The 19568-nt window shown below is 39.8% G+C and overlaps 2 protein-coding genes and 1 non-coding gene across 4 annotated transcripts; 2 read left to right on the top strand and 1 right to left on the bottom strand.

Moving 5' to 3' along the window:
- Positions 1-6151: 6151 nt before the first annotated feature.
- LOC125492071 (small nucleolar RNA R71) lies at positions 6152-6258 on the top strand. Its single transcript, XR_007268521.1, has one exon. It is a non-coding gene; the product is annotated as a small nucleolar RNA R71 (small nucleolar RNA).
- Positions 6259-9096: 2838 nt separating this feature from the next.
- Positions 9097-13910, top strand: LOC104908804 (nuclear transport factor 2). Of its 2 annotated transcripts, XM_010697959.4 has the most exons (10): positions 9104-9419; positions 9536-9603; positions 9703-9840; positions 10624-10897; positions 11005-11240; positions 11717-11876; positions 11967-12088; positions 12371-12430; positions 12953-13019; positions 13251-13910. In XM_010697959.4, the coding sequence occupies exons 2-10, from the start codon at positions 9547-9549 to the stop codon at positions 13526-13528; spliced, it is 1392 nt and encodes a 463-aa protein (XP_010696261.2). In that variant the 5' UTR covers positions 9104-9419; positions 9536-9546; the 3' UTR covers positions 13529-13910. The 2 variants fall into 2 exon arrangements, with proteins under 2 accessions (XP_057246884.1, XP_010696261.2); XM_057390901.1 differs by lacking the exon at positions 12371-12430 and having other exon boundaries at positions 9097-9419.
- Positions 13911-15455: 1545 nt separating this feature from the next.
- LOC104908805 (galacturonosyltransferase 8) lies at positions 15456-18703 on the bottom strand. The gene is made up of 3 exons (XM_010697960.4): positions 18347-18703; positions 16619-17866; positions 15456-16026 (listed from the first exon to the last, which is right to left on the bottom strand). Exons 1-3 carry the CDS (start codon positions 18476-18478, stop codon positions 15751-15753), a joined length of 1656 nt encoding a protein of 551 aa, XP_010696262.1. The 5' UTR covers positions 18479-18703; the 3' UTR covers positions 15456-15750.
- Between the last annotated feature and the right edge of the window lie 865 nt (positions 18704-19568).

Raw genomic sequence — 19568 nt, 5'->3', positions numbered from 1 at the left:
AGAAACACGCAAAAAGAAAAAAAAAACAACACCAAACAAAAAGAAAAAAAAAAAAAAAAACACACACAAAAAAGAAAGAAAATAAAAACTAAGCCTAAGATCTACCAGCTAGCCATCCACAATTAGTAGCAACAAAGTTGCTAGCAATCAAGAGTTTCACCACTCAAAGAGACTTTCAAGCCAATTTCACCAAACCAACCACAATTATGCACAAAAAGCAACAACACCGAACAATGCTTGCAATGTAGTTCTCAAAAAGAAGATATTATGAATTTATCACAAACCACAAAAATTGCATTGTTCACCACATCACCAAACACAAATATGACAAAGTTCATGAACAATCAAAAGAAATTAAGGAAAACAAGCATGCAACTCAAAAAAAACACACTAGAAGTCCAATTTAGTTGATTATTGATGAAAAAGCAAAGATTAGAAGGGAGTTACCAACATGGAGATGAAAATCCCCAATTTTGAAACCCTAGAAATCGAATCCTTGCAAAACCCCCAATTTTTTGTGCTTTGAATGTTGTAGAGAAGATGGTGATGAAGATTCGGTGATATTTCCGTTGAAAGTCGCCGGAAAAGGGTAGTGTGCCGGATCTAGAGAGGAGCAAGAGAGAGAAAGTGAGTGAGTGTGAGAGAGAGTTCGAAATAATGAAGAAAAGAGGGAGGAGGGCCGAAAATTTCAATAAGACTGTCGTTTTTTTTTTTTTTTCGCCCAGCCAGGTTGGTGCGGGCGCACCTACGTCAGGTGCGGGCGCACCAATCGATTTTTAAAAACTGTCAAGCGTTTGGTGCGGGCGCACCATCCTGAGGTGCGGGCGCACCAAACCTTCTGTTTTTTCTTGAAAAATTCCGGAAAAGTTGGTGCGGGCGCACCATGTACGTGTGCGGGCGCACCAAATTTTTTTTTCGAAAATTTTCTCCTTTTGTGCGGGCGCACCTGGAGTAGGTGCGGGCGCACAAAACCTTCTGTTTTTCTCTTCAAAAGTTCCGGAGGATTTGGTGCGGGCGCACCATGTATATGTGCGGGCGCACCAAAAATTTTTCGAAATTTTTCTCCTTTTGTGCGGGCGCACCTGGAGTAGGTGCGGGCGCACAAAACCTTCTGTTTTCTCACTCATTTCACTTAACTTTTCACAAGAACTCAGATGTCCCAATGTAGCACTCATGGCTAACTGATAAATCAAAATTCTAACTAACAAACAAAAGAAAAATGAACCAAAATAAAAGAAAAGGAAGAAAAGAAACGGGTTGCCTCCCGTATAGCGCTTGTTTTAAGTCTTTAGCTAGACTAAAAAGGATACTGCCATCACAAGAGTCGCTCAGGTGAGCGAAGAATCAAGCAACCAATTGAACCAACGGCATGAGAATCATGATAGAACTTCAACCTTTGCCCGTTAACCCAAAATGGGCCGTTCTCACCCATAACTTCATAAGCTCCATATGGAGTAGTCTTTAACACAGAGAAGGGACCCGACCACTTGGACTTTAACTTTCCGGGGAAAAGCTTTAGTCTTGAGTTGAACAGTAAGACCTTGTCCCCAACCCGGAAATCTCGTTGTTGAATCCGGTTGTCGTGCCATTTCTTCGTTTGCTCTTTGTACAGTCTAGAACTCTCATAAGCATCAAAACGAAGTTCCTCCAGTTCTACTAGCCTTTCTTTTCGAGCTTCTCCTGCCAAGTGTAGATCCATGTTGAGCTCCTTAACTGCCCACCAAGCCTTGTGCTCAAGCTCAACCGGCAAATGACATGCCTTGCCATACACAAGGCGATAGGGAGTGGTGCCGATGGGAGTCTTGAAAGCCGTGCGAAGAGCCCAAAGAGCGTCATCAAGCTTCAAAGACCAATCCTTTCGTGTCCTATTGACCACTCTCTCAAGGACATTCTTAACCTCTCGATTCGAAACCTCAACTTGGCCTTGTGTTTGGGGGTGATAAGGAAGACCTACTTTGTGATTCACCCCGTATTTCTTCAATAGTGCTTCTAATTGCTTTTTGGCGAAGTGTGAACCGCCATCACTGATCAATACACGGGGCACCCCAAATCGAGGGAAGATGATCTTTTTAGAGCTTGGTGACTACCTTATGGTCATTGGTGGGAGAGGCAATGGCTTCCACCCATTTGGTCACGTAGTCACCGCAACAAGAATATATACATTCCCACAGGAAGGAAGAATGGGCCCATAAAGTCGACCCCCAGACATCAAACGGCTCAACCTCAAGAATGTTCTGTTGAGGCATCTCGTGTCGCTTTGTGATGCCACCACTCCGTTGACATCTATCACAAGCCACCACAAATGTCGGGCATCCTTTTGCAATGTTGGCCAGAACATACCACATTGGAGCACCTTAGCAACAGTTTTGCTTGCTCCACCGTGTCCTCCACATGCCAAAGTATGGCAATGATGCAAAACCGAGGCCATCTCATGATTAGGAACACACCTCCTAAACACGCCATCAGCACACTTCTTAAAAAGGAGCGGGTCATCCCAGTAGAACCTCGAAACTTCTTTAAAGAACGCTTCCTTTGTTGGGAAGTAAAACCATGAGGTTCAATCCCACAAGCCAGATATATTTGCATAATCAGCGAACCATGGAACCTCATTGTTCAAATGGCGAACAAGGCTTCTTCTCTCAAATCGTCCTCGATAGGAATCTCTCCAGATTGTCAGGAGGGAGGCGTGAAAGATGGTCAGCTACCACATTCTCCGTCCCCTTCTTCTCTTTCATCTCAAAATCAAACTCCTGAAGAAGCAACACCCACCTAATGAGCCTAGGCTTAGCATCCTTCTTACTCATCAAATACCGGACCGCAGAATGATCCGTATACACCACGCCTTATTACATGTCAAGTAGGAACGGAACTTGTCAAAAGCAAATACCACGGCCAACATTTCCTTTTCCGTAGTTGCATAGTTCCGTTGAGCATCATCCAGAGTCCTACTTGCATAGGCTATCACATGTAGCCTCCCTTCCTTGCGTTGCCCAAGAACAACTCCCACTGAAAAGTCACTAGCATCGCACATTAGTTCAAAAGGCAAGCTCCAATCCGGAGCTTGCACAATGGGGGCAGAAGTAAGGGCTTTCTTAAGAGTTTCAAAAGCCTTAGTACAAGACTCATCAAAGCAAAATCAACATCTTTCTGAAGTAGATTCGTCAATGGTTTGGCTATTTGAGAGAAATCCTTGATGAAACGTCGGTAAAAACCAGCATGTCCAAGGAAAGCGCGAACTCCCGTCACCGAGTTCGGTGGCGGAAGCTTCTCAATAACCGAAACCTTTGCCGGATCTACTTCAATACCCTTTTTCGACACTTTATGCCCAAGTACAATGCCTTCCTCGACCATAAAGTGACACTTTTCCCAATTCAGTACAAGGTTCGTCTCTTGACACCTTTTTAACACAAATTCAAGATTAACCAGACATGTGTCAAAAGACGAACCACACACACTAAAGTCGTCCATGAAGACTTCAATGGAATCTTCTAGCATGTCAGAGAAGATTGCTGTCATACACCTCTGAAAAGTGGATGGGGCATTACACAAACCAAAGGGCATCCTTCGATATGCAAATGTCCCATACGGACAAGTAAAGGTGGTTTTCTCTTGGTCATCCGGATGAATGGGGATTTGAAAGAATCCGGAATAACCATCAGAAAACAGAAGTGTGAATGACGAGCAAGCCTCTCCAACATTTGGTCAATGAAGGGAAGGGGGAAATGATCTTTCCGGGTGGATTTGTTCAGTTTTCTGTAATCAATACAGACTCTCCACCCAGTGACAGTCCTAGTTGAGATTGTTTCTCCTTTCTCATTCTCAACTATAGTCATGCCTCCTTTTTTTGGAACCACGTGAATCGGGCTCACCCACTTGCTATCTGAGATAGCATAAATGATTCCCGCGTCACGTAGTTTCAAGATCTCCTTTTTACAACCTCTTTGAGGTTGGGATTGAGCCTTCTCTGATGCTCGATGGAGGAGGCATTACTATCGATGAGATGGATACGATGCATAGCAAGAGAAGGGCTTATCCCCTTAAGGTCATCAATCGAATACCCAATGACATCTTTATATTTTTGCAAAATTCCAATCAGTTTTGATATAGAAATGTCATCAAGACTCGAATTGACAATAACAGGATAAGTACATGCATCATCAAGAAAAACATATCTAAGAGAGGAGGGAAGGGGTTTGAACTCTACCTTGGGAGGAGGCTTAGAACACTCCTCTTTTTCAGTGGATGATGCAGCTAGAACCTCAAACGCCTCATCTTGCGTGTCCTCTTCCATGTCCAAGTTAAGGGTGTGGTAAGTGCAGCATACAAATCGTCCCAGAACATCCACACTCATGGTGTCCTCACCTCATCTTCCACTAGGCTTACCCGGCAAATTTTCTCCATCATAGGCCTCTTCAGATGTCTTAGAGAACTCGAACACCACCCGCTCATTAGCTACCTCAACCGTGATTGTGTCGTTTTTGCAGTTTATCACGGCACCCAAAGTCTTCAGAGCTTCTCTTCCCAGAATAAGAGGAGTCTCAGGATCTTCCTCCATATCCATCACCACAAAGTCGCATGGTACAAACACATGCCCAACTTGAATCGGTATATCCTCCAACTCACCACAAGGGACTCTCACAGTGCGGTCTGCCAATTGAATCGTTTTGCGCGTAGGATGAAGAGGAAATTTCAGGTGCTTTGCAATAGAAAGGGGCATCAAATTGACACTGGCTCCCAGATCGGCCAGTGCACCCTTAGGTTCTAAGTCACCTATCTTCACTGGCAAGGTGAAACTCCCGGGATCTCTTTGCTTCTTGGGCATAGTTCGTTGCACAAGAGCACTCACTTGGTAAGGTAGGGAGATAAGCTCATCTTCAAGTTTTCGCTTATTGGAGAGGATCTCTTTCAAGAATTTAGCATAAGCTGGCATTTGAGACATAGCCTCAAGGAATGGAATGTTGATTTGCAGGCTCTTCATCACATTCAGAAATTTAGTGAACTTGTCACTCAACTTTCTCTCTACCAACCTTGAGGATAGGGAACCGGAGGCACATAGGATTTGGTTGGTGGAGGTGATGGCAATTGTTTTTGTCACCAACTTGAACATGTGACTCATCCTTCTCCTCAACGTCCTCTTTCTCAGTTTCCTCAGCTCCACCTCCTTCTCAACAACCTCAGCTTCTCCATCCTGCTCTAACTCCCCATTCGGCATCTTAGGACCCGCATAACTTGTTCCCGACCTCAAATGAATGGCTTTGGCTTGATGGAGGTTGGGGTTAGGAATGGGTTGGCCTGGAAGTTGATTTGTGGGGGTGGAGGGATTCTTCTCAGCTACTTGGGCAATTTGGGTTTCAAGCATTTTGTTGTGGGCTTGTAGCTCTTGAAACCTTTGCTCATGGTTTTGGAGAATTTGGTTCATGGATTGGAGTTGTTGGAGAATTTGGAGAGAGGGGATCGGAAGATGGTGTAGGTTCGGGATTTTGTTTGGGGAAAGGAAGGTTGGAGGGAGGTTTTGGGTTGTTGGTCCTTTGATGTGGAGCTTGGTATGTGTTTGACCCTTGTGAGGAGGAACCACCTTGGTTATAGTTTTGGTTTTGGTTATACCCTTGCGCAAACCCTTGGTTGTGAGCTTGGTTGTACCCTTGTTGAGGTTGATTCCATCCTTGTTGAGGTTGGTTGAATCCTTGGGTGTAGTTTTGTTGAGGTTGTCTCCAACCTCCTTGTTGATTGTTCCTATACCCTTGATTCCCTGATATCCATCTCCTCTTGAATTGATTGCCGCCACATGCTCCGAATGGGTACCTCCACAATAAGAAGTATCATGGTTAGTACCACCACAAATATCACAAGAAAAAGAGTTTACCTGTGAAGGAGTAGACGATGCAAGATTGATCTTGGAGAGCTTCTTATCGAGTTGGTCCATCTTAGCTTGAATTTGATCCATGGGGTCAATTTCAAACTTTCCGCTCTTCTTAGGTTGAGCACCTCTTCGTCTTCCACCCCATGAGTATTCTTGATCACCTCCTCAATTGTGGACTCAAGTTGTTCTTGCGGGATCTTAGATAGTTGACCTCCCGCTCCAGCGTCAAGATTGGCCCGTGAAATCGGATCAAGACCATCATAGAAGAATCGCATGAGTAGATTCTTGTTGAACTCATGGTGTGGGCATGAACGGATCATCTCCTTGAACCGCTCCCAAGCTTCGGCAAGTGTCTCATCGTTCTCTTGCTCAAATGAGGAGATCTTCCTCCTTATGTCCGCAGTCTTCCACTCCGGGAAGTATTTCTTCAAGAATGCCTAGTGACTTCTTCCCATGTAGTGAGGGAATTAGCAGGCAAGCTCTTGAGCCATGACTTTGCTTTTCCGGTAAGAGAGGACCGGAACAGGTGCATCTTGATGTAGTCAGGAGAGACATCATTAGTAGTTATCATGGCACAAATCTCGAGAAACCTGTCGAGATGGTCTAAAGGATCTTCATCTGACCCCCACAAAACTGCTCTGCTTTCACCATCCGAGTATACTGAGGGTGAATGCTGAAATTTGTAGTGGTGGTAGGGAGTCGAATTCCACCTTGAAGAACATAGGAACCCGGATTTCCGAAATCCCTAAACAGTTGTGGATTTTCTTCACCCATTTCTATTCAACTTCACTTGATGTACTTGAGATTGGGAAGAAGGCTCGGAACCCAAAGTCAGATTTCCCAAATTCTTCCGAAGCTTTCGCAACGTACGGTCGATTTCAAGATCTAGAGGCAATGTGGGTGAACCGTGAGTTCTTCTTCTCATGTAACACAACAAAGCTAAGCAGAGGATTAGCAAATAACAACCACAGTTAAAAAGAAAATAAAAGAAAATCAACTAAGCAAACTAAACTAAAATATACTTCAATCAATAGCACAGCTTCCCCGGCAACGGCGCCATTTTGATAAGAGGTTTTTAGTGTGTCGTTAAGGCACTAAGAACCGCTTTCCAAACAATATTTATAGTCCTAACAAGCAATCACTAAGAGAATAGTAAGGGCAAGTCAAGGGTCGATCCACAGGGAAAATGGGATTGATTAGAGTCTATCTAGTCTAGACTACCTAATTGAAAGTATTTGGGGTTTGAAAGATGTTTGGTAACAATTAAGACTATCTAACAGCTAGAACAAGCAAATATCACGAGTTTAAATATCAAATAAAAGACACTAGAGTTAAGGTTACTAGTATGAATAAGAACGGATGATGATTGTTAATGCGATTGCGAAGCAACAGAGACGATTATGCAAGGTTTAGTTTCCCTCTAAATTACTTGAGTCCTCTCTCGAATGGTCCTCAAGAGTAATCACTCAATCAATCAACTAAATCCTCTCTCAATGGTCTTTAGTTAATTGATTAAGCGATTCGATAAGTTTGGAAAACCCCTAATGAAGGATCCCCTTAATTTCCATCCAATATCTTGGTATAGAAATTAAGTTGATTCTTGGGGATGATAAAAGAGTTCAAAATCCGTTTAAGAACGTTTGAAATCAAAATATCAAAGTATAGATGTGATCAATATCTATCCTAAGGTCTCAACACACCAAGATCAATGCATAATTTTCTCTAAATAATCACAATCACATCAACATCATATTAAAACCCTAATCATACTTTCACCCTAACCCTAGATTATGAAACTACTCACTAATCATGGAGTTAAAGCAATTAAACAATGAATCTATGACTAATCTAAGATTAAACATGATTAGAAATGATTAAACTAATAGAAATCGCAATTATTAAACTCAGAAAATGAAGATCTTAAATAATATGAAACATAAACAACACCAAGAGAATGAAATAAAAACTAAAACTTTGAATTGAATTGAATAAAAAGTACCTTGAATGTAAATCGAATCACAAAACTATGATCTCTAATCTCAATTACCAATGAAAACTCCAGTGTTTTCTCTCTAATACAAAACCCTAAAAAGTTGTGTGAAAGATAGAATAAAGCGTAAGTCCCTCCCTCGAAAGGAAAGAGGGCTTTAATGATGGAAACCTTTGTTACGGAACGCATGGTGCGGGCGCACCATAAGGAGGTGCGGGCGCACCATGCTCAGGTGCGGGCGCACGAATGTGAAGGTGCGGGCGCACCTAAGCTTCTGCCTCATCTTGAATTCATACGTCAAAATGTGCGGGCGCACATAGAGTTGGTGCGGGCGCACCAGACGCAGGTGCGGGCGCACCTTACACTTGGTGCGGGCGCACCTTACACTTGGTGCGGGCGCACCAATTCGTCTGTTTTGGGCTGCAATGTTTGTTGATGGTGCGGGCGCACAAATAGCGTGTGCGGGCGCACCAGACGCACCTCAGGCTAACTCTCAGCCTCTAGCTTGTCCCTCGTGCCATGCCTCACATTTCTCGGCCCCAAAAAGGGTCATACCTGCAATAGAAACACGAGCAAACATGGTGAAAGCAAATGTGCTAGAAATTCGATCAAAATAGATCGAAAATCTAGCAAAATGTCACTATGATCAAGTATGATCAAGTGAATGAAGTAAAAGGGAAAAGTGAGGAGAAAGAAGGAAGAAAGGGAGGAAAAGGGAGCTAAAACAAGCCAAAAGAAGGTCATAAAGTGCGTTAGAAACGCACTTATCATTACACCATTAAAAAAAGCGAAATTGATTGAATAAATGAGATAAAGGATCAAGATTACAATTATGCGTGAGCGAAACAAGTTTAATAAAAGTGACTAATAAACACGCGCTCAACTTTTTATATATGGGCCGACCACATATAAAAATTAAAGGAAAAGCTATGTGCAGCCCTAAGGGCTGTATATAAGAAGCTAAAAATGGAAAATAAGTTGCATTAATTGATCATTAATTACATTGATTGATGCAAAAAATTTCCAAAAATTCACAACTTATTTCCATTTTAAGTAGTGTATTTATGTTTTATATCCAACCCTAAGGGCTGCATATAGCATAACCCAAAAATTAATTACTCCTGATAACTTTGAGTTTCTTTTGGCAACAAATATTTACTAACACGAAATTTGTGGCGAATTCTCATCATCAGTTATGATTCATGAGTCATCACACTAAATCCTCACCCTACCCACAGTCCCACACTCTCACTCGCCACTCGTCAGTCCCTCACAGCAAATAACTAACATAATATTTCCCCCTCAATAATCCAAAAACCTATTTTTAATTCCCTCTATTCTCTCTCTTTCTCACTCACTCACTCACTCACTCACTCACTCACTATTTCACTCTCTCACTCCGCCGCCGCAACTTCCTCCCTCCTCCACCTCCCTTAAACCCTAACAACCTTCATTCTCGCGGCGAGGAGAGAGAAAATCCCTCTTCTTAAACCCCCAAATAATCATCTCTTTAACTCCATTTTTCTCTCTCCTAAACTTTCTTCGATCATCACTCACTACTAACATCAGGTATTCACTTCAAATCGTTAAGTTTTTTTTTTCCGATCTCCATGTTTTTATTTTTCAGCATAATTTTCGCGCATATCTTCTTCGTTTTATTTGATCGTTGTTTATCTGCATTCTAGGGTTTACAAAAATGGCAGCACCTGCAGTTCAAGATCCCGCAGTCGTCATAATTCCATCTCCTGAAATTGTTAGTTTTATAATAATGTCAATTTTCGTATATTTTTTCTTATTATATTTCAAATTGTCTATAATTTATTTATTATTTTTATTATTTGTGAAATTTAAGGTTGGCAATGCGTTCGCAAGGCAGTATTATTCTATACTTCACACATCTCCGGCGCTTGTTTACCGATTTTACCAGGATGTCAGTCAGCTTGGTCGTGTTGGTGATGGTGGTGCTATGGGGTCCACTACTTCCATGGATGTGAGCTTCTTTTTTTACATTTTTTTTGTTGTTTTTAAGAGCTTGCATTTTGTTTCTGCGTGTGGTGATTTTTAGTGGATTATTTCATTTTTGCCTTTTAATTTTTTTGATAATGTGTACTTGTAAAGCTATCTTAGATTTATATCTTATGTTGCACGGAAACGAGAAACGAATATGGAATTAGGCGTTTATGATGATATTTGTCCATGAAGTTTCCTTGCAACATACTCCTTCTAGATCTATGTGGAGTTGTTGGTGTTTGTTTATGATTTTTGATTTAATAATGCTAAACCATGAGCCATAGCTATATGTTTAGCTCTTTTGCTCCCTGTGAGTACTTTGAGTTTTATTGGTCTTCTGTATGATCTTCGTTTTGTACTCTCCGAATGTATGTTACATAGTCCTGCCGCTTATTATTGTTAACCAATACATAATCCGGTGTGGCTGAAGGATTGGATTGTGCTCTTTGTATTGATTTTTTTGGTTTGCTGGGTTTTCTTTTATGCTTATAGTGTTATTCTGTCTTCTTCGGTCCTTACTCTGTGTCTATCTGCTCAGCTTAAGTATCATAGACTAGTAGTAGTACTTGGTTGCTGATGAGGCAGTGTGAAGGTTGCTTACTTTAACTTCTGTTCCTATTTTCCCCCTCACACTCAAACACGGAATATGATCAGCACTTCAAATTTGCGATTGTCAACTCGCGTTATTGTGTGGAAAGTACTCCTTGTCTGATATTTGCCTAAATATTAATTATTGAAGCCTCTATTGTTTGCAATGATTCAGGCTATCGATCAGAAGATCCAGTCTTATGGGAGTTTAAAGGCAGATATAAAGTTTGTTGATGCGCAAGAATCCTATAATGGGGGAGTGATTGTTCTTGTTACTGGATCCATGATTAATGCTGATGATTCAAGGCGAGCGTTCACTCAGACCTTTTTCCTGGCTCCTCAAGACAAAGGTTTCTTTGTTTTGAATGACATATTTCGATATGTAGAAGATGATTGTCTTCCTAATGAGCATCAGGATGGTGGTATAGCACCGACCACTCCAAGTCAGGGTGATGAAATGTTTCTGTTTCTATTCTGTTACCAGCTTATATTGGAGTCTTGCTTCCTTTCCCTGCAGCGTTTGATGTCTGACTTGGTTTTATGTTGCTTTAATTAGGAGAGACCGTACCAGCTCAAGAAACTCTGGTTATTGAAGAGTCCAATGGAGAAGTGTACAATCCGCTCGAGAATGGTGAAGTTCTAGTGGAAGGAGATGAGGAAGAAGAAGAGCCAGTGGCAGAGGTTGTTGACGAAGCTCCAAACAACTCACAAGTTGTGGTTGAATCAAATGTTAAAGCTGTCGATGAAGCTCCGAATGAGTCACAGGCAATCAAGAAGTCGTACGCTTCCATTGTAAGTAATAGTTGACTATATCCTCAAAGATTATGTGATAGAGTGTTCTAAAAGCTAAACTCTACCCTGTTGCTGAATTTTATGTCTAGATGGGGAGCAGCACAAAGAGAGCTGTTAAATTAAACTGTTTGCTTACTTTCTTTGTAATAAAAATCATCACTTGGTTTGAACCTGCTGTATAGTCGCTAGTAAATGCTCCATGTTTAAGTTGGAAGCCGAAATATAGTTTATAGTATGAATCTTAGTGTTTATATAATATTGGAATCACTGCATAGTATGTACTTAGTTGGTTGTGACCAATTCTATTGGCGAGAACTTTATGGTCTTTTCCCTATGTCTCTAGATGATTATTTTAGTGCATTTATGTGAGTGATAGAAGTGCAAGAATGCTGAATTGATAATGTTTTGAATTCTATAAAGTGCTTGCATTTGTGAAGATTAACTTGCTAATTTTTTTTGGTGTACTGGCTGTTAAGGTTATGAAGGATTCTCCTGTTAGCGCACCATCTCCCAACTTCCCGAAATCCATGCCTAAGGTTCATCAGCAACAAATACCCATAACAGCAGCTCCTGTGCAAGTAGCCCCATCTTCCAGTCCTGACATGCTTGATGATGGTAATAGTCATGAGGCAGAAGGTAGCATTTTGTAACTTTGTATTTCTTTGAATATGGTTTGTTGTTCATATGTTATGGTTCATCATCTCCTTTACACTGTAATTTTGGCAGGCGATGGTAACTCGATCTTCATAAAGAATTTGCCTGGTAATGTAACTTTTATTTTGGTTGAGGAAGCTTTCAAGAGATTTGGCCCAATCAAGAGTGGCGGTATCCAAATTCGAAATAATAAGGTGCGTTGGAATTTTTGGTTTGGGTTTACTTGATACTTCCTTTGTTCCACATTTGTTGAACCACTTATCTTTTTTAGAAGTTTCAAGTTAGTTGCAACAATACTTTATATGGTAATGAACTAACTTTATATGGTAATGAACTAATTCCTATCTCTCTCCTCTTCTCATGCAATCCTTAAATGTTATGCCTCTGCTCCATGTTGCAACTAATTTGGTATGGAGAGTAGTTCTATTCTTTTCTTATCATGATTAAATTTTAAATCGTGGACATATGTGGCTTAGGGTTTCTGTTTCGGGTTTGTGGAATTTGAGGTGGCTGGTGCTGCACGAAGTGCTATAGAGGTATGACTTTTCACTATTTTGATATTGATTTTGGTTTATGCCATCAGTTAAAAAGGTTCTGCCCCTCATATTTCCTAGCACGGATTTTCTGAAATAAGTTTTCATTATGTGTAGTCTTTATAGGATGTGCCAAATTAGACAAGTCCTAATGATTCTCTATTGGTAGTTTGTATGTGAAGATTCAGAGATCTCTGATTTTTTAAAATAGAAGGTTCAAACCTCTGGCGCCATACTCATTTCTTTTTTGGTTGAGAAATCAACTAATTGCTGCAAATTAGATTGTTTTTCCTGCAGCTGAGTGGTTGCCAGTTGAGCATTGTAGCACTCAGAAAATATAAGATTAAATTTATTTGTTTGCAGATTATTATATTGAGCAGAATGGCTAGTAGTCTGCATTAAAATGTTGTTCTCTTTCAGTCTTTTGTTTATGTTATTACGTCTTACCTCTGGCGCCATAATGTCATTAAAATGTTGTTTATGTTTGCTATGTCTTACATCTGATTGTTTATGTTATCACCCCAGGCTTCACCCGTGGCAATTGCTGGACGTGAAGTTGTGGTAGAGGAAAAGAAGTCCACCAGTTTCAGAGGTAAGTTAGATTTTAAGTTAATGTTCTTAATTGGCCATATATGTCTGCCAGACAAAGGAAGTGAAGAAGAATGGGAAAGAGGGCTGGGTGTATCGGTGGAAGGATCTGTGGATTTGAAGATGTTATTTTTCACTTTTGCTGTTTTTTAGAGTTTTCAATTGTGGATCAGCTAGCCAAATCGGCATACCTTTCTGTAATTTGTTAGTCAGCTTATAGCAATTTCATCTGCAGGATCAAATCGAGGACGGTTTCCCTCAGGTAGAGGTGGTGGTGGATTTAAAGGTGAGGGAGGTAGAGGGCGTGGAAGTTTTGCGGGAGGTAGAGGGTATGGCCGGGGTGAGAGCAACAGGAATGATTTTGGAAACAGGGGTGGTGGTCGAGGATACCAAAACCGTAGTGATGGATTCCAGAGGAGTGATCAAACTGGGAATGGAGCTGGGCGTGTCAACCGTGGTGGGGGATCAGGAAATGGGAATTCAAGGCCACATAGGGTACCTGCGCAGGCTTGAGAAATACTGAAGAATATATGGTAAAGTTTCATACCTCAAATCCAAGTGAGTCGTCTGGTAGATTGGTAGTAGTACTTAGGAAGGCAGTTTCTGCTTGATTTTTTTGTCACTTCTTTCGACAGGAATATTTGAATGACTTCACTCAATTCCATCCTTTCTAAATTTTGGTTTCTCTGCTTTTGGGGGGTACACTAGGTAGTATAAAAATGTTTTTGAGTATTAGGGTGCCTTTTTAATGTGCATTGTAGGGATGATTAAGATCTAATTTCAGTTGGAGGTGTATCTAGGAAGTATTTAAACTCATGCTATAATCTTGTTTGAAATTGTGGTATAGTAGGATTACTGGCATTTGAAATGAATGATTTTGATTGATTTTTTTGGATATGCTCGTCTTTTTTGTATTTTCATTTCCTCACTTACTATTTAATGTTGAATACGCTGGCTGCAGTCTTTTTTTGCACCTTGAATCTTTTACAGTCAGAAAGTACGTTGTGAATCAAAGTGTCACAACTCATGAGTATCGAACATCCTAGATATACTCTTAATCCAAATACGTTCTTCGAGTTCTGATCTTGTGTAATATTTCAACTAATATCGTACTGGTCCAAAATATAAATGCTTGGTTGCAACACTCCTCCTTTTGGAAGTTCTGTATTCGGACAAATATACATTTTGCAGCTCTACCTATCTTATTCTCTTGTCAGACATGCCTTTTACCATCTCTCCTGGCAACTTGATTTTCCTGAGACCCTATGTTAACTCCGTTGTTCGCATGTTGCAACGGAAGAGGAAAATGTGTTGTTCCTTTGGCCCCTTATTTATTATTATAGGTGTACCAAGATTATTGGGGCAATTGTTGTATGCTTGTATGATGCACATAGATAAAATCATACGACAGATTTTAGGCGACTTGTTGCTAAATGCAAATTAGTGCTAAAAACAGGTAACTATGATCAATGACTTCTTATTTGGACTTTCACAAATTACTCAATGTATTCTATCATTCATCAAAATTTAAGGTTAAATTTCTTGGCCCTTCTCCGTTGCTCAATTTGATTTACATTCTCAATGTATTACTTCATGATTCGAGCTATATCAGTTCATCAATTAGTCGATCTTAGCTGAGATAGACGCGCAGTAAATCACCCTCTCTACAATATAATTGTGCTTGATGGAAACGGCTGAAATATATAAATTTGAAGCCGATCATTCCCGGAACACACGCTTATTCAACTTTTAGGATCTAGTCTGTTAAAATTGCCATGATGCTCTTTTCCTGAGCTTTTAAAGCATCCCAGATTTTCACTTCCCATAACGCTATATGAAATGCGACGATCAAAGAATGCTTAATATTTTGACCTGAAAGGCACACTCTAACTTCGTTCACAAGCCGCAATTAATTGCGTACATCCTAGAACACATCAGCAAGCTCTTCAATCCACATAATCTTTTGGGCTCTGTAAGTTAGATCGAGTTAAATGTTGAATAAGGCGATTATACATAAAATTGTACTGAAAATAACAAAAAAAATTGGTTTAACTTTTCTTTAAGAAACTAACTTAGGGCATTGAGAATTTCACCCCAAGTCCAGTACAAGACATTTTGAACTCCAGAGAATTTGGTTTAAGTTTTTCCGGTCTAATCTAGTTGAATGGGCTAGTGTACATTTCTCAGTTTCATTGCATCTCTAGTTATTTGTATTAGCAATCATAATTGAAATATAATTAAGACATTTTTCTTCTTTAATATCACGAGCTACTACATTGGTATTTTAAGTGAGCATAAAATCAATAATTGAAGAAAAAACGGACACCAACCCTTAAAGGGCAGTACAGAGTACAGATCATCTGATATTGCACTAAGGAGCACATTGATCAGCAAACGTAAATTTTTGGGGCAACCCGGTTCCGCTATAAAACACGAGATATGGTCAATTTATACGAGCAATATATTTATGAGCAAACTATACATTTAGAGGTGTAGCATGAACTCTCAGCTATAGTCCTGTCAACGTCTACATGAACAAATGTCCATGTTTGCCTTAAATTGGAAGTCACAGCTAATGAAACTTGACCTTAGAGTGCTAATTCATACCGTAGGAAGGAATCCTACAATGACAAAAATTTCCTAGTTGCATATCAAAAGCAATAAATCCTCAAGTGGAATGTGTGATGAATTGAACCTCACGAAGTTGCCCACTCATAGAGCCATAGAAAACAAACCTAGAGAGCGAAATTGCAACCCTGGACATACTCGTTCTCATTATCGACATACTTTGTCCAAAGTGGTTTGAATTGGCCCATGGCAATATCAAGCCATGGCTTCATATTTCCATTGAAATGCACAACTGCAGCGTTACGGATCTCATCCCAGCTAATGCTTGGATTGTAACCAAGTCCGAGAACGTGCCATGACTTATCAAGTGGCTTGGTTGTTGAGTAGAATGTGATCAGACCTGGTGGCAGGGTCCCCAGTTTCCACAATGTTCGATTTTCATTCTGCATTAAAGGGAAACCATTTTGTTAATACAAGAAACCCCAATAACCAAAGTTCAGAAAGTAATGTAAAAAAAGGGGGAAGGACACCACATATTTCTCAAAAGGACTTTCACTGATATTTCTGTGGAAAAATCTTCTGGAGAAAAAAGCCTATAGTCTTAGCACATTGTTCTCAAATCGACCATATAATACCTTATTCAATTGTCCCTTAACCTAAAGAGAGGGCCAAACATGGTGTCTGAAGAAACTTCAAGCACTTCTAACATGGAGTACTCACTTAATTTGATATCAGATTTTAAAAATTTAATCTTTCTTTCTACAACAAAGTATAAGCACACACAACAATTCAATTTCTTCTTGGGACAATGCCTACAGCATGTATCAATTAGTTAACATAATCTGGGCTAAATGACTTCCTAGTTCCTACTATACTTGATTCAACACCCTTTATTACCTAGAATATCCATTTACAAGAAAAAGATATTTACCACCAACCTAGACGATAAGCTGAAAACAGTATGAAGTTCAAATTTAGAGGCAGTTATGGATTAAGTAACATATGCAATCAACACAAAAGGCATGGCCCGCTTACCATGTTCTGCCAGTAGTGGTACTGCTCGGTGCAACCCTCCTTTCTCCATGCATCCAAATCAAAGAAATTCATACCATATGCCCAAGCACATGCTTTCGGATTAAATTTTTCCTTGATCAGGGGATGTGAGAAGTTCATATATTGGGCATACCTATGAAAGGATCCGAAACATGTTTCAACTGCTCCGTTAACTTTCCCATCCATATCTATTTCCCATAACCCAGTCAAATCCTTCTGTACAACAATATCATCATCCAAAAACAGGATCCTATGCAAGCTGGGATACATCTCGGGCAGATAAAACCTCAAATGATTCAACATAGACAAATACTTGGGGTTCCTAAATTTCATGTTGGTAGTGTCCTTTGTCGCATTCTCAATTTTATTCTCAAAGTAAAATTTCTGCAAGTTTGCAGACTCAAGCTGCTTAAGAACTGGCACATACGACGAATTCAAGAACTTGTAATCCTCGTATGCCTTCACCTCAATGTGAGCTCCACTATAGTCCTTCATCTTCATCATAACCTGCATTGCTCCAAGGTTCATCTTGTCTGTCACAACATGGAATACATGTTTAGTGGGATCTTTTGCATTCTTCACTGCTGAATTCACCACCACAGAGGCTGCAATAACATTATCCGAGAAAATTGCATAATGGTAAAGGTTAGGATCCTCTAATTCAGGCATAGTAGCTTTGCCCTCGTCAGAATACTTCTCTGGCTGTGCAATTCGTTCCTCCATCAACCTCATGGACAGACAGTGCAAACTTTTAGGTATGGACTTCGCAGCAATCAAGCTTGAAAAAGCCCCTTGCTTCTTTGCCTTTGTTAACTGCTCATTCAGCCCAAAAATCGTGTCTTTCAGCTTCTGTATCTTCAGCTGATTATCGAAAGACTCTTTGGCTTCCGCAATCACTTGCCTAGTGACCTTAATCCGCTCCTTCACCTCCTTCTCAAACTGTCTCAGCACATATTCATCGATAGAGAGAGCATCAGACTCAAATAGAGCACGATAAGCAGACTTATTCAAGAGATCCGTGTAGTTCCGAGATAGATCAGCAAAGATCCGCAACATCTTAGAATTCTCAAGTTTGAGCTTCCTGGCATATGATGCATATGCCAGGACAAGATTCCGATGATCATCAGCTTGTTTTTTGATCTGATCAACCCGAGGCTTTAATGGATCAGATTTGAGTGCCAGCACTGACCTTCGAATCGCTCCGCCACTCAGCAACTGAGTACTATAACCCTAATCTCACAACAAGTAGCGAACATATCAACAAGAGTTCAATTAAAATCAGATTCAACATCATCTGTGACAATAAATCAACAGCCTCTCCATCAACTAATTAAATAAGAAACCAATCCGCATCCTACAATTACTATGCGAAAGATTGACATTGAATTGAAATAAATTGAGAACAACTAATGCAGAATAATGTAATGAAAACCTAAGAAGTTCAATCAGATCAATAAACCAGTCATAACATAGCAAAACTGAACACGAAATGAATCAAATGCGATTTTTAAGTGAGATTTAGCTCTACTATTTCGATCGAATTGCACCAAAAATTAGCGTAAAAAAATTGATCGATCTTCAATATAAGATTCAACAAAAAAAGCGAGAAAAAGTAAAATCAAAATCAAAATAAACGCGGAAAAAAACATAAAATAGATCTAAATCAAGAGCAAAACAATAATCAAATTAAAAAAAAGCACAAATGCTTACAGATGCGGCAATGGCAGAATAATCAGCATTATCAGTGAAGAAGAGAGAGAGTGAGAAAAAAAGAGTAAGAACGACCGCCATCGACGAAGCGAGGAGCTTATAAGTGATAACCGACACTCCACGCCTCGCCATTGATGAACCTTCCTTCTTTCTTCTTCAACCAATTCTAGAGAGAGAAAGTGACTGATGATTTCTCAGATAGTAGAGAGAGAAAATTACATTTGAGATCAGAAAGAAAGAGAGAGGAGAGAGAAAATAAGGGTTTTTGCAGAAAGGAATTTTTTATTGCGTCGGTGGTGGAAGGAGGAGGAAGAAGAAGAGAGTAGCGTACAGCTAAGTGGAGTTTTACTAAAGTAGAGTGAAGTGATAATTTTTTAAAATTTTATTTTCTAGAGGTCTTAGATTTTGATAATTAAAATTAGAAGATTAAATTAGATTATGTTTTAATATTAATAATGACATGAATGAACATTGAAGTGGACTTTATACCGTATTTCTATTAGAAGTAATGGTAGTTTAATTAATTAAAGTTGATGGCGACAATATGGGTATGGAGTTATTGAGCCTGTTTCATGCGCATTTTTATTCATGATTTCATTCTTTTTCTTCTTTTTACTTTTCTATACATGTTATCCTAGATTTATCAAGAGAGATTGTAACACATGAAGTCAAATTTTTCTTTTCTAATTAGTGACGGTGACCTTTGACCTAAGTAGGATTGTAGTGTCTCAATTTGTTTCATATCTAATTAGTGACTATCAAATTTTTGTTTACTATGGTATTTAAAGTGGTTAATTAGATAATTAAAACTATCTATCGGATCAATTGTTACATTCATGTATGACATTGATTTTAGTTTACTTGTAATAGTCGGTTAGCAAGTGAAAATTAATGAGTTTTATAGGCATTAGAGTGATTACCATTGTGCTATCCTTCATCGGGGTTGCCCATAATGACATTCACTCTACTCTGCACATCTTTGCAAATATGTCATCTACATAACAAATGTGCAGAGTTAGGGAACACTTCCCGTACCGCTTTCATAAGTCCCAAATTACGGTCGGTTATGAGTGTAACAGGGACAATATTCTCCCCGATAAGCAACTTAAATTTATCCAACACTCAAATGTAACTATCTGCTGTTTCGTTGGCCATCAGAGCATAACCAACAATAAAGTTCTTGTTACAAGGTGTCATCCCAATGAGCTCCAAAAAAGACATG

Source organism: Beta vulgaris, chromosome 7, assembly GCF_026745355.1.
Source record: "Beta vulgaris subsp. vulgaris cultivar EL10 chromosome 7, EL10.2, whole genome shotgun sequence".
Lineage (NCBI taxonomy): Eukaryota > Viridiplantae > Streptophyta > Magnoliopsida > Caryophyllales > Amaranthaceae > Beta > Beta vulgaris.
The sequence above is the reverse complement of the archived record's forward strand: the minus strand, read 5'-3'. Positions and strand labels throughout refer to the sequence as shown.

What these genes read in the sequence shown, in the direction of transcription:
- LOC104908804 (XM_010697959.4), top strand. Translation starts at nt 9,547, where the DNA reads ATGGCAGCACCTGCAGTTCAAGATCCCGCAGTCGTCATAATTCCATCT. An exon ending in TAATTCCATCTCCTGAAATT is followed by an intron (nt 9,604 to 9,702) that starts GTTAGTTTTATA and finishes GTGAAATTTAAG; the next exon opens with GTTGGCAATGCGTTCGCAAG. An exon ending in AGAAGTCGTACGCTTCCATT is followed by an intron (nt 11,241 to 11,716) that starts GTAAGTAATAGT and finishes CTGGCTGTTAAG; the next exon opens with GTTATGAAGGATTCTCCTGT.
- LOC104908805 (XM_010697960.4), bottom strand. Translation starts at nt 18,478, where the DNA reads ATGGCGAGGCGTGGAGTGTCGGTTATCACTTATAAGCTCCTCGCTTCG. An exon ending in ATTCTGCCATTGCCGCATCT is followed by an intron (nt 17,867 to 18,346) that starts GTAAGCATTTGT and finishes TTGTGAGATTAG; the next exon opens with GGTTATAGTACTCAGTTGCT. An exon ending in ACCACTACTGGCAGAACATG is followed by an intron (nt 16,027 to 16,618) that starts GTAAGCGGGCCA and finishes CCTTTAATGCAG; the next exon opens with AATGAAAATCGAACATTGTG.